Source organism: Echinops telfairi, unplaced genomic scaffold (genome assembly GCF_000313985.2).
Source record: "Echinops telfairi isolate 266 unplaced genomic scaffold, ASM31398v2 ScPeMD7_7463;HRSCAF=8501, whole genome shotgun sequence".
Lineage (NCBI taxonomy): Eukaryota > Metazoa > Chordata > Mammalia > Afrosoricida > Tenrecidae > Echinops > Echinops telfairi.
The window spans coordinates 4,696,598-4,709,864 of NW_022111363.1; the positions used below are offsets into that span (position 1 = coordinate 4,696,598).

The 13,267-nt window shown below is 46.6% G+C and overlaps 1 protein-coding gene across 1 annotated transcript in view; it reads left to right on the forward strand.

Annotated features, from left to right (window-relative positions):
- The first annotated feature begins 4,155 nt into the window (after positions 1 to 4,155).
- The window catches only part of BUD13 (BUD13 homolog), a 25,316-nt gene continuing 16,204 nt past the window's right edge, over positions 4,156 to 13,267 (forward strand). Inside the window, exons 1-3 of the mRNA XM_045283576.1 lie at positions 4,156 to 4,298; positions 6,373 to 6,466; positions 11,455 to 11,539. Of these exons, the coding sequence (XP_045139511.1) occupies positions 4,156 to 4,298; positions 6,373 to 6,466; positions 11,455 to 11,539 (322 nt within the window). The remainder of the gene's footprint in view (positions 4,299 to 6,372; positions 6,467 to 11,454; positions 11,540 to 13,267) is intronic.

Genomic DNA, 13,267 nt, shown 5'->3' on the forward strand with positions numbered 1-13,267 from the left:
GGAAACCCTGCAGGACAGGACCAGGTGTGAGATTGGAATGACTGAGCCAAGGGACTACTTGCTCTTTGATAGGATGAAGCCTTGGCAGCCTTCATCGACACACCTTTCTACAGTTCTCTCTGAACTCCTTCATGTCATCTGCCTGTTAGGAAGCCGATGGGGCCCTGCTGGTGTGGTGGTTACAGCTGGGCTCTAAGGTCAGCACTTAGAAACCACCAGCTGGTCGGGGGGAGAAAGATGAGGTTCTTACTCCTTAAAGAGTGAAACTCAGGAAGAATTCTACCTTGCCCTATAGGGTTGCTACAACTTGACTTGATGGCAGTTTGTTTTTTTTTCTTAAATAGGAAGCCTGCATCTCTTGCACTTTGCCCCACCCCACATTCCCAGACATAAGGCAAAGAAATGAGTGGTGTCTGCGACCAACCGAGGTAGATGCTTAGAAACCCTTCCTAGGTCTGGCTGTTGGGCACATGGAGGAACAGTAAGGAGTAACAAGGGACGGGAAGGGCCCTGCTCACAGGTCAGAGGCGGCCAGTCACTGCCAGCCAAGAAGAGGTAGATATAATTTCACAGCCACAGGACTAAAATGTAAACAGGATGCTTTTTTTTTTTTGAACCGCTGAATATTTTGAGAGCCTATATATGTCCCCATAATCCACACATGTTCACTCAGTCATATTTAGTCCTCAGACTTGGCACAGGTCAATATTGGATGTCTGTGGTGACGGGATAAGTCTGGGGGTGACAAGGCAAGTGCTGGGAATTAGTAAGTTGGTGAACAATTGGCTTTCCTAATGGACACCTTCAAGGTGGAAGAGAAATGTCTTCTAACACACGATCGGTTGTTTTTGTCTTTATACATCCGTGGTGTGTCAGGAGCCCTGGTGGTGTAGTGGTTACATGTTGTGCTGTGATCCAAAAGGTCAGCAGTTTGAAATCAGCTGCTCCGAGGGAGCGAGAGAGGTTTTTCTAATAAAGCATTACAGTCTTGGAAAGCCACATAGGGAGCCCTGTGGGAGCCTCTGGCTAGTGATGTCCTAACCTTTACACGTCTCAGAGAACCAGCTTGCTGTCCTTTCTGGGCCTATGTTGCAACCATTCAAAATAGCCAAGTGGTCAAAAATTAGGTAGCAGAGCAGCGATCTTCTAGAAATCAGCCAGACAACTCTTTAGAAACAAGGATGCCAAGACCTTGGCCGGCTTACTTGGGACACATCGTCTGGAAAGACCACCACAAAAGGGCGTCAGGGCTGATGGAAGGTCAGTGAGAAAGGAAGACCCTCCGTGACGATGGGCACAATAGCAGCAATGGACTCGGACATGCCAGTGATCAGGAAGGCGGCGGAAGTCGAGGCGTTTCGTTCGCTTCAAAAGGGTCATGGAAGGGGGAAAGTTCTCCAACCATTTTTGAAGCCCCTTTGTACATAGGTAGCCATGTATTGGAGTTGATTTTATGGCAGCGAACAACAAAATACAGTACTTGAACATGTATCCCAATAAGGAGCCCCAGTGTGCAAGCGGGAAGGTCACAGGTTCAAAGGTTCAAATCCACAGCTGGTCCTTGGGAGGAAGGTGCTGCTGTCTGCTGCAGTACAGATTGATAGCCTTAAAAGCCGCATATAGGGTTGCTATGAATGACTTGACAGTGGGTTTGGGCTTTGTTATCCTTCTATAGGAATAAGTAAAAATATTGCTATAAAAAAATCAGACACTTCCAGTAATCAAAAATAGAAACCAGGGAAATTATTTTCTTGACATAGTCCACATCTAGGTAAATACACTTCTGGAGGTGGTGTTTCTATTATCTGTAGCCCTTCCCCCAATAATTCTGCATTCTTCAATTTATGCCACATTCAATGGTGTTCCTGGCATCTTTGAGCGATTTGACTCCTTTTCACGTTATTTTAGAGTAGAGAACAAAAATAAGTCTAAATGGGCAAAATCAGGCCTATAGGGCTGGTGGGGTAAGCTTTCCTAACAAAATGATCTTGGATAGTTCTTGCTACCCTCGAAGAATGATGGGGTGCATTGTTGTGATTTTAAAGAAGTTCTCAGTGCAACTTTCCTATACTTTTTCTGATCAATGCAGTGTTTAAATGTCTAAAAACTTTTATATAACAAGGCTTTGTGATCATCCTGTACCTTTGAGAAAATCTATCAATGTTACCCCTTTGGAATCTCCAAAAAAAGTCTCCATAACTTTTTTAAATGCTATCTTTTTTTATAAACAAGACATTATTCTTAAATGGGACAAGGACAAGACAACTAGAGCAACATACCATCTCGGTGAGGGAGATGATTAGAACATAATGGTCTCCAAGGGTTTGCTAGAATACTTAGATTTAAAAAGGACCGGGGGTGGGGTGGGAGGGGGCCATCAGACTGTCACATAGACATTATTGGCAGCACATCAGTATAATGTGGTTATCCATGGGACTCCTAGAGTGGGACCGGGTCAATGATTGGGACATAGGTATTATGTAAGACAAGAGCTTACAATATTGGTCCAAGGACTTCCCCAAGGCAATCAAGTCATGGCTCTTGACCATGTGATGCCCAGCACAATGAGCTCCATCAAGGACACACCCAGGCAAGCCCCTGAGTGAAAATGCCCTTCCCTGGTCTCAGCGGGGATGGAAGTAATCCACTTTTCAGTGTACTCTGTCTGAGGGCAAGACTATTAATATCCCTGGTCTATGGTCATAGGGAAATCAGTGGAGGCTTAATCCACTTAGGGGCTCTACAAATGAACTTTGGGTTTTCATTCTCCATAGCCTTCTGAAAATTGGTGCTCAGAATTTAAGGTCCAATACAATTCCCTCCTCTGATCATTAATTTTACTATGAACAATCCTTGGATCATATAGACTGGTGTGCTCTTTCTGTGTGCACTTAGCAGATATCTCACTTCATTGGCTGCTTGCTTTAATACAAGCCTTTAAAACCTCAGTCACTATTTTTTCTGATATCTGGGCATCATTTGATTTCTCCACCACGCTTTGCTATAGCACCCATATTTTCAGTGATCATGAAGGGCAGTATCGAGCAGGGCTATAGCATAAGAATTGTTCTTATATTAGGGCATGTAATTATGTGCTCCATAACTTTCTGAGCTGGCCTGTCTGCCTTAAATTTAACTGGCCCCAGCAGATCTCCCTGGAAGCTACTGTTTTGATTGGACTTAAAAAAAAAAAAAGAATGCATCTTAATGAGACATGTGTACTACTTAGTGAATTACTTGTGTGCAGCCACTCCACTGATGGTAGAGACTTGTTTAAACCTATTTTGCTTGGCATCAACCTACATGTATGAATGTGAACCCTAGTATCAATACTTCTTGACGTTAACGTCATGTCTATATATTTTTAAAGGATAATAATACCTACATGACTAATGTACTTTAAAACGATGACAAAAATTGCATAGGATAAGATTTTAAAAACCGAGGCCGCAGCGTCTCCAGGTGCCTCTGGTGGATCCAGCTTTGAAGAGCCTAGGAGCTCTTCTACTCTGCATTTAGAGCCGCCATGACGTGGAGTCGGTTCGCATTAAGAACAACATATTGGATCTAAAGTTTTTTACTTCCTTTCTTGAAGGTACTTTGATGCTTACCAGGACACATTTCTCCCCACACAATGATACTTATAAAAGCAATCTCTATTGGTAACCCAGCACCAGAAACTGTTCAAAGCATTTACATGCTCTCAGACCTCTCAATTATTGTTTTAAGTACTATTATTATCCTCATTTTGTTAACTTGTCTAGGTTTTACAACTGGGAAGTTATGGAGCCATCATTCAAACGTAAATGCACAGTAACCCCACAAACAATTTTTATTACTGCTCTATGATGCTTCTGAAGCTGCCGGGGGCATCGTAGCTTTAAAGCTAGAACAGCGCTTGCTTGCTGCAAAGTTTGGGGCAGGAACGGACGGACGGACAGAGAAGCAAGGCGGTCGCGTTCTCGCAGGTTACGTTGAACAGGCCCTGTCTTGTTTGTCCGCCAATCAGCGGAGCCCCACCCGGCGGCTTGCAAACGCCGCCACTTCCGGTCTCGGCCACGCCCTCTTACGTCTCTTACGTCACTACCAGCCAGTTCGCGTTCTCGAGTCGTTTTGTGCCCCGCGCCGCGCCGTCTCCCCGCCTGCGCCGCGGCGATGGCGGCAGCTCCGCCGCTCTCCAAGGCCGAGTACCTGAAGCGCTACTTGTCGGGGGCCGATGCCGGGGCTGACGGGGGCCCCGAGTCCGGTCGCAAACGCCGCAAAAAGAGGCCGAAGCCCGGCGGGCCCGGCGGCAAGGGGTGAGTCGGGCCGGCGGCGCGGTGCCTGTGGCGCGCCCCGCTCCCGAGGAGCACGGTCCCCTCCTGCCCGCGCCTCCCGCGTCGGGCGGCTGCCGGGATCCACTGGACCCTCCATCTTCGATGGTTTGAGCTAGCTTTCACTTTGACTCCTGTCCCGCCTTTGGCGCCTTTGACCTCTCCCCCGGGAATGGGCCTTACGTCCCGAGAATGAAGGTGGAGCGAACGCAGGGCCTTGGTGCTTGGTTTTTTTTAAGGTCCAGAGTCGGCCCTTCGCTCGCTGCCAGCGCCCCCATTCCGACTCATAGCGACCCTATAGAACAGTAGACCTGCCCCCTGTGGGTTTCCAAGATGTATCCTCATCTTTCTCCCAAGCAACGGCTCGTGGTGTCGAACCGGTGACCCACGACGCCACCAGGCCTCCCTGAGCCTGCCTGCGGAGGTGCCCCAGGCCGTGGGCCTTGACGTTGACCCCGCGCTGGAGCCCCCAGGTCACTACTACTAATGGGACCATGAAGCAGTAACCACTAGCCAACTGCCCTTATCACGTGTCAGGCACGGTCTAGGTACTTCAAAGGAACGTGAACTTAGCGCTGACTGCCAGGTGAGCGGACCAAGCCATCGTCCGCCCTGGGGAGGAGAAAGCTGGAGGCCGTCTCTTCCCATAAAGAGTTACAGCCTCACAATTTTCAGGGTCACTGTGAGTCCGAATCCCCTGGATGACGGTGCGTGTGACATTGGTGTTTGGTGAGCGTCCCAACACGACCATGAAGTCCTCATTGTTATTACCACCATTTTATAAACGAGGAAAGTTTCCCACCCCACGGATGTCAAAGGAGTTCCATTTTCTTTCCTACATCACGTTTTTCTGCTTCTCAGCCCCTCTCAACTTGAGTGGGTTCTCGGGAGGAGTGGTGTAGTCGAAGTCACTTAGCTTTGGAGCAAACCTGCTCATGGATTGAATCTTACCTGTGCTGCTTAGTGGACAAGATGCTTAATCCCTCCCTGAGTCTCCAGTTCCTCATTTGAAAAATGGGAAGCATACTAAAATCCCACTGCCACCGAGTTGATTCCGACTCATCACAACTTTTATCTAGGGATATACATCCCAAGACTATACATCTTGGGAGCAGCCGGCTTCATCTTTCTCCCTTTGCAGCTGGTGGGTTTAAACCACATCGATGTGTGGTTAGCCGACAGGAGCTTATCCCATAGTACCATTGCTTATATTCAATGATAGTTGTGATTTAAAAAAATAGCTACCATGTAGTCGATTACTGTTCACGGCGACCCAGGTGTGTCAAGTAGAACTGTGCTCTAGGTTTTTCTGTGGTGGTGTTTTTACAAGTAGGTCACCAGACCTTTCTTCCTCAGTACTTCTGAATAGAATCTGGCAAGTTTGACCTCGCAACTTTTTTTCCCCAGCACTTCCCAGGTACTCCTGGTTGTGCTTAGGTAGCATATGTAAAGTGCCCTTGGCTTTCAAATCGTAACTATTCATGTGATGGCAGTTGTTATTTGGTGTGTCATTCATAATTCATCCAGGTAACAAACTCTGCCTACTTCCTGTGCGAGTTCTGCAGGGTGTTGAGGAAGCCCCTGGGAACAAGAAAGATATAACCCCTATTCCTAGGGGATTTACAGTTTAGTGGGGATAAAGTCTTTAAGCAACTGTTCACACAATGACTTGATGAGTTTCCTTTGTGATAAATGGAATTAATCTTCAGGGTTAAGTACTTGGCCTCTTAGGGCAGAGGTTTGCCTGAGGAAGTTCTGCTAGTGCCTGAAGAATGGATGAGCTTCCTGATTAAGAACTAGGACGGGAGCAGGCCAGGCAGAGAGAGAGGGAAGAGACTATGTGAAAACTGATGTCAGAAATTTGCCTCATTTCAGACTCAAGTGAGGCAGGGAACTGAGGGGGCAGCAGTGTGAGTGAGCGGAAGTTGACCAGCTAGGCAGACTGGATCATGTAGGGTTTTGTAGGATTTTGAACTTTATTCCTAAAAACCAGGGGATAAGTGCTCTAGGCTGTTATCCAAGAATGGTTTTGCCTCTTTCTTCTGTTTCTCACATTTAGAATGCGGATTGTGGATGACGATGTGAGCTGGGCCACAATCTCCACCCCTAAACCAGAAAAGGAGGAAGACGAAGATGATGGAGACCTGCCTGTTGTAGGTATCTCGGCCTGCCAGGGTTTTGAAATTCCGCAGGGCTGTCAGTGCCTGCCCCAGCGCAGGGCAGATTTGTGTGGGAGAAAGCTGAGGGCACAGAAAGGAGGCCATTTCCCAAAGAGCTGTTTAAAGTAATCTTCTTTGACATACGCTTCTATACCACAAACCAAGTTTCCCAAACTCATGTGGCCTCCTGCCGCCTTTTCAGAAAAAAATTACTCAGTGCTCGCCTTGCGGTGAAAAACTTTTGTACGGTATCCTATAATCCAGAATAAAGTGTAGGCATCTGTTTTTGCCAATCCCCCTGGATCATTCCAGTGCCCCTCGTGGGCTGATATCACCCACTTTGGGAAAAGGGGTGGGGAACCTTTATTTTTCTGCCCAGGCCTGTTTTGCTATTTATAGCATCATCCTCAGGCATACTGGTCAAGCATTTAATGAACGCACCCCTAATATTGGTGGCTGGAGCTGCTGCTCTTTGGCAAGCCCTGTGATGTTAGAACTGGAGATTTCTACCGCCTTATGTGGCCCGAGGGCCGGCCAGCCCCCACCCCTGCTCTACAGAGATGTCTCGGGCTCAGTCTCTGGAAAGGCAGGACTTTCTCACCATCAGTGAGAGCATCATAATTCGAATGAGTGATGGGTTAGTTTGCTGGACTCCAACCTCCACACCGTGTTCAGGCTCAGTGATAGGGAGCTGTTTGTTTCCTTCCCTGAGTTGGAGCCCACAATGGTAACTGCCAGGAGCAGCAGCATTCATTGATTCAACTACTCTTGACATGGTATCTACTTCCCCAAGCACTAGAGATGTCTAGATTAATGGACACAGTGTCTGTGCCTCAGAAGTTATACCCTTGAGAGGGAAATGGATTTATTTTGAATTGTGAAAATATACAGGGAAAAAAACAGCCACCCAATCAACAGCTTCTGCTTGCACAATTCAGTGACTGTGTTAGTCCAGGTTGACTAGAGAAACAAATCGAGAGACACTCATATATGTATAGGAAAGAGCTTTATATCAAAGAGCAATGGTATATTGAGAAAACATCCAAGCCCAGTTCAGATAGAGTCCATAGTCCGATATTAGCCCATATGTCCAATGCTAGTACGTAAATTCCTCTTCAGACTCACACAGCATGTGCAATGATGCTGAATGCAGGGAGATCACTGGCCAGTGGGTGGAAAGTCTTGTGGATCCAGTGGTGGTGAACGAATGCATCTCCACGTGGCTCCTCCAGCTCCTGAGTGTCTCAACGGAGAAAGAGAAGTTCCCAGAATCCTCATGAGAAGGCCACATCCACAAGGAGGCATCTCAGGCTGACTGACAGGGTAGACTCCACCCCGGTGCCTGTTTATCAAGTTGAAATTATGTAACTACTATAGTGACACTGACCACACTCACTATTCATGTCACCACCTATTTGCTGTTTATTTCACCACAAAAAATAGTTTGACGCTCCTAAGCAAACATCACTCTTTCTCCCTTCTCTTCCCATTGGGTAAACCCTAATAATCTTTGGTTTCCATGTATTTGCTTGTTTCATTTAAGTGAGGTCACACCATGTTTGTCCTTTTGTGGCTGACTTATGTCACTCAGCCCTAGTGCTTTCAAGGTTTACACATGCTGTGACGTATATCAGGACTTCATTTCCTTTTATTGCCGAGGAATACTGTATTGCATGGATATCTTGTCCACATGCCTGTGTAGTCATCTCTGGGTGGGCGGTGTGGTTGGTGCGTCAGGGGGCGCGGGTGTCCAGGTGTCTATCTGCGGCGTTCCTGTGTTCTCTTGAGCGCATACTGCAGATTGGGATTGGTGCTCCTGTGGCACTTCGGGTGGCGCTCTTAGGTCAGTGTTTCAAACGTACCAGCCACTCTCGGGGCGGAAGAAGAGGCCGCTGCTCCTGTAAACATTTACACAGCTTCGGAAGCTGCTTGGTGTGGTCGTTCTGTGTTCCAGCTTTGGAGGCGCCATCAGACTTCCTCACAGTGTCTGCACCAGTTTGCAGTCCCATCAGTCGAGAATGAGGGATCTTTGGGAGGCTGAATTGGCGATCATTTTAACATGTGAGGAATGCTGGCATTATTTTTCACGTCACACCAAGTGCGGTTGGAGCAGGGAGGGTAGCACACTTGGTCCCGGTTGGGAGAGTTCATGAAAGACGTAGGTATCTTCGTGGAACTGTGGAGGTGACTGAGAACCACGAAGATGGACAAAAGCCTACGCCGATAGCGGAACCCACTGCCATCGAGTCGATTCCAACTCACAGAGACCTCATAGGACAGAAGAGAACTGCCCCTTGGAGTTCCCCGGACGGCAAGTCTTTGCAGAAGCAGAAAGCCTCATCTTCCCCTGCAGAACAAATAATTTATGTTGGTTATATTCATGGGCATATAGGTGAACTTGGTGAATGCAAGATAATGTAGACACTGCCTCTTATCTTACATATGGGTTTGAGAGGGTACGATCTGCAAGGAGAAAACTTATATACAAAAGTGATAGCCAAAAGTTAGGGCGCGGGGGTCCCTGCCGTATAGATACTCCAGGGCCCAGAACTTTATTAGGGACAGGCTTAAATACTTTCCCTGCATGCAGCCTGTAACACGTGACAGGTTTACACACAAAGGGACAGTTCACCATGTGAAGGTGTACACTCAGCCAAGTTATTCACAAGTGGGAGGGGAGGATGAGGCCAGGACCACGGGGTAACTGGTAAGTTTGCAGATGGCGGCCGTTGTCTGCAGCTTTTGTCAGGAAACAGGAGGCAAGGGTCGGTTTACTTCAGACAGGCCAGCCGTGGCTTCATCAGCTCCCACGGCTGAGCCGTCAGTTTTCTCCCATGGGCCATGAACCACAGGGTGTGGTAGTCCTGTCACATTTGCCTAACGAGCAGGCCGCTTAGCTTCCCCAGATGAACAGTAACACCAGGAGGTATTATGCACTGCTGACACAGTCACTCATTCGAGATGGAAAGGGCATTATCAGGCCAGGGATGAAACTGAGCAGGAAGGGAGAGGACAGAAGATGGCCGACATGGTGGGGAAGTGGGGAGAGACCTGTTACATCATAGGGACCACCATCGCATCGGAAAACTAATGTGTGCGTTGTCGAATGGGGAACCAATTTGCCTTGTAAATTGTCACTAAAATCACAATAAAACGTTTGAAGAAAAGAAGTACATATAAACAGGAGGAACAGGGTAAATGGGAGCAGCTGTTTAAGTTGTATTTTACTAAAACGCCGTAAAGATGGATTCCAGATAAGTGTACTTAACATTACTCCCTATTAAACTGTACTATAGATGACTTGAAAGATGGTTTTTACATAATGAGAAAGAAAATCATGGTCCTAAGGAGCCAGCTTCATTTCACTCAGAACAAATTACTCAAAGGTAATATAATTTATAGCACTTAAAATTTTCTTACAAAAGCAGTGCATATTTGTAAAAAGTGCTCTAGAGCAGCATCTGACCTCTAACTTTCCAAGTGAGGAGGAAACGAGAATCGCTATTAGCATCAGTCCACGGCTGGTTCAGATGAGGCGCATGCAGCCCAGACAAGTCTCCCACCTTTCGTTACCAGTTCACTCCCTCGGCATTCTACTTCCCCCGCTTCCTTCACTAATGCGTTGTCTTGGTCACATCTAACTCACAGCCAATGTCCGTGGTTCTGGGGTTTGTTCAGCAAGCAAGATCGTATCATCTGTATATCACAGGTGGTTAATAAACTTTCCTCCCATCCTGAAGCTACATTTTTCTGCATATACTCCAACTTCTCCGGTGATTTGCTCAGCATACTGATTGAGTAAGTATGGTGAGAGAATACAACCCTGACATGCCTTTCCTGATTTTAAACCATGTGGTATTCTCTTGTTCTTTTCACACAATTATACAAGTTTTGCACTAGCACAATGAAGTGTTGTGGAATTCCCATTCTCAAGGCTAGCTGTAGTTTGTTAGGGTCCACACAGTCGAATGCCTTGGCATAGTCAATAAAACAAGTAAACACCTTCTGGTAGTCAAGATCCATCTGACTTCAGCAATGTTATCCCTTGTTGCACCCCCTCTTCTGAACCTGGATTGAATTGGCAGCTTTCTGCCAATATACTACTGCAACTATTGTATGATCTTAAGCAAAATTTTGCTCTCATGTGAGATTAATGACACTGTTGTATAATTTGGGACTTTTGTTGGGTCACCTTTCTTTGGGATGAGTGCAGGTGTTGATCTCTTCCAGTCCATTGGCCAAGTAGCTGTCTTCCAAAGCTCCTGGCATAGACAGATCAGTGCTTCATCTGTTTACAACATTTCAGTGGGTATTCCACCAGTTCCTGGAGCCTCGTTTTTGGCTGATGCTTTCGGTGCAGCTTAAAATTTCTTCCTTCAGCACCAGTGGACCTTGCTCATGTGCTACCTCTTAAATGTCCACAAATTTGACTGTCTAGTACAATGAATTCCTTGTTAGTGAGGCTCCTCAGAGAGGAACTTAGCACCTGATCACTTATCAGGATTCTGTGGAAAGATTCCCAGACTTGTTGGGATGATGTGAACTGTGCTTTGATTGAGTGAAGGTTTTGTGAACAGCTCCGTGACTTCTTGTGTCTGGCTTCGTTGTTACTGACTACAGCAAGCAAGGTTTTAGAAGACAACCCAAAGGCCTGGCTGAGTTAGAGGCGGGACAGCCATACTTTTAGTCTGAATGTGAAAGGAGAGGTCAGGACGATGGCATTTTCAGCTTACAAGTGGCACTTGCATACCAGCAGGTCCGTTCACAAGGTGTACAGTGAAGGGAATTGCCTTGGGAAGCCAGGGACGGTCCATCAGCTCTTCGTGGGAGCACAGATCACAGCGGGCCGCTGCATGTTTCCTCATGGCTGTTTTGGGTCTGTGTGCGCCGTGTGCATCAGGAAGGGCGGTGGTTGTAGCTTCAGCCTCTGGAGACGCCAGTGCTCCTCAGCTTAATGCTGTGCATTCCCTCTCCCCACCCAGGTGGCTGAGTTTGTGGATGAGCGGCCAGAAGAGGTCAAGCAGATGGAGGCCTTTCGGACCAGTGCCAAATGGAAGCTTCTAGGAGGTGAGTCCCACCAATAGGAAAAATCTGAATTTCCCAGGTATGGGAGGGACTTTTAGGGGGGGACATATATTTCTCTCAGCAGAATGCATAAATCATTTTAGTGATAAAATGCATAAATCATTTTTCATTGTGTCTGAAAAAATATTGTGAGTAAAATCATTTAAGACTTCCAAGAAAACCCTGGTGCCATAGTAGGCTATGTTGGGCTGCTAGCCGTGAGGTCAGTGTTCGAATCTATCAGCTGCTCTGCAAGAGAAAGGTGAGACTTTCTGCTCCTGTGAAGACTGACAGCCTTGGGCATGCACAGAGGCAGTTCTGCTCCGGTTGCTGTGAGTCAGAATTGACGCAGTGGCAGTGACTTTGAGTGTGGAGGTTAGGGGTAATAAGACAGGATAACCAGGTGTCCTTTTCTCTGTTTCTTCTGGACAGTTTTATTGATAAAGAATTCATACATCAGACAATTCAGTGATTTAATCATGTTACAAAGTTGTGCAATCATCACCATAATCAATTTTAGAGCCTTTTCTTCTTTCTTGTACTCGTCATCACTAGCTCCCCATTCCCCGCATCACCCCTAAAAAACTACTGATCCAGATGCCATCTCTATAGTTTTACCTATCCTGGATCTCACATACAGAAAAACATCCCTCCCCACTCCACCAGGACAAACAACCAAACAGAAAACAACAATAAGAAACCCCAGCAATCACAAAATATAAACTCAATAACAATAACAAAATAAACAGAGAAAAACCTCAATTGGAAAGAAAGAAAATATTGAAAACTAGGACAAATTTATTAGGGAGAACAAATAAGAAGGCTTAAGTTTTAACCTAACTTCATCTACACTAACCCACCTTTCAATGCACTCGGTCAGATAGCAAAGCTAGTCACATCCCTGGTCAGTGGTCAGAGGGGATTCTCCGTCATCCATGTGGGGACCCACCCTGCAAACGAATTTTTGACTTTCATTGTCATCCATAGCTTTCTGCAGACTTAGCTTTAATACTGTTCCCTACAGTCCTTAGATCACAGAGCTTTGTGTGCTTTTTCTACACGGACTTAGCTCATTCCTCATTCAGATGGCTGCTTGTTTTAAGACAAGCTTTTAAGACCCCAGGCACTATTCTTTCTGAAGCCCTCTGATTTCTTCATGACACTTGGCTATAGCACTCATATTTTCAGTGATCTCTTTATGTGGGCAAGTATCGAGTAGGACCACATCATAACTAATTGTTCTTAGATTCTTCTTTCTCTTTTAGTATTAGCGTTTAGTATTTAGTATTTTAGTATTAGCGTTCCTGAATTTGGGAGGGGACTTGTTTGGGGGCCTTTCAGTGCCTGACCCTCTCTGACCCCAACTTGGAGAACATGTGTAATATAGGCAGGACTTTGGAAGGAATCTGCACAATCAGATGAACAGATTCATAGATTTTGACAACCTCTAGCCCCTCTTTAGAGGCTTAGCTGAAAAGAGGAAGGCCCTCGGTGAGGTGGATGGACACGGCGAGCTCAGACATCAGCACCAGAGGCAGCCCGCCCGGCAGTGCTTTCTTCTCCTGGAGTCGTGAGGAGTCGGGGCAGACCTGGTGGCACCAGCTTGCCCTAGGGCAATGGTGCTCACCCTTCCTGACGCCGCGACTCTTTCATACAGGTCCTCATGTGGCGGTGACCCCCAGCCATAACATTATTCTCATTGCTACTTCATCACTGTCATTTTGCTACTGT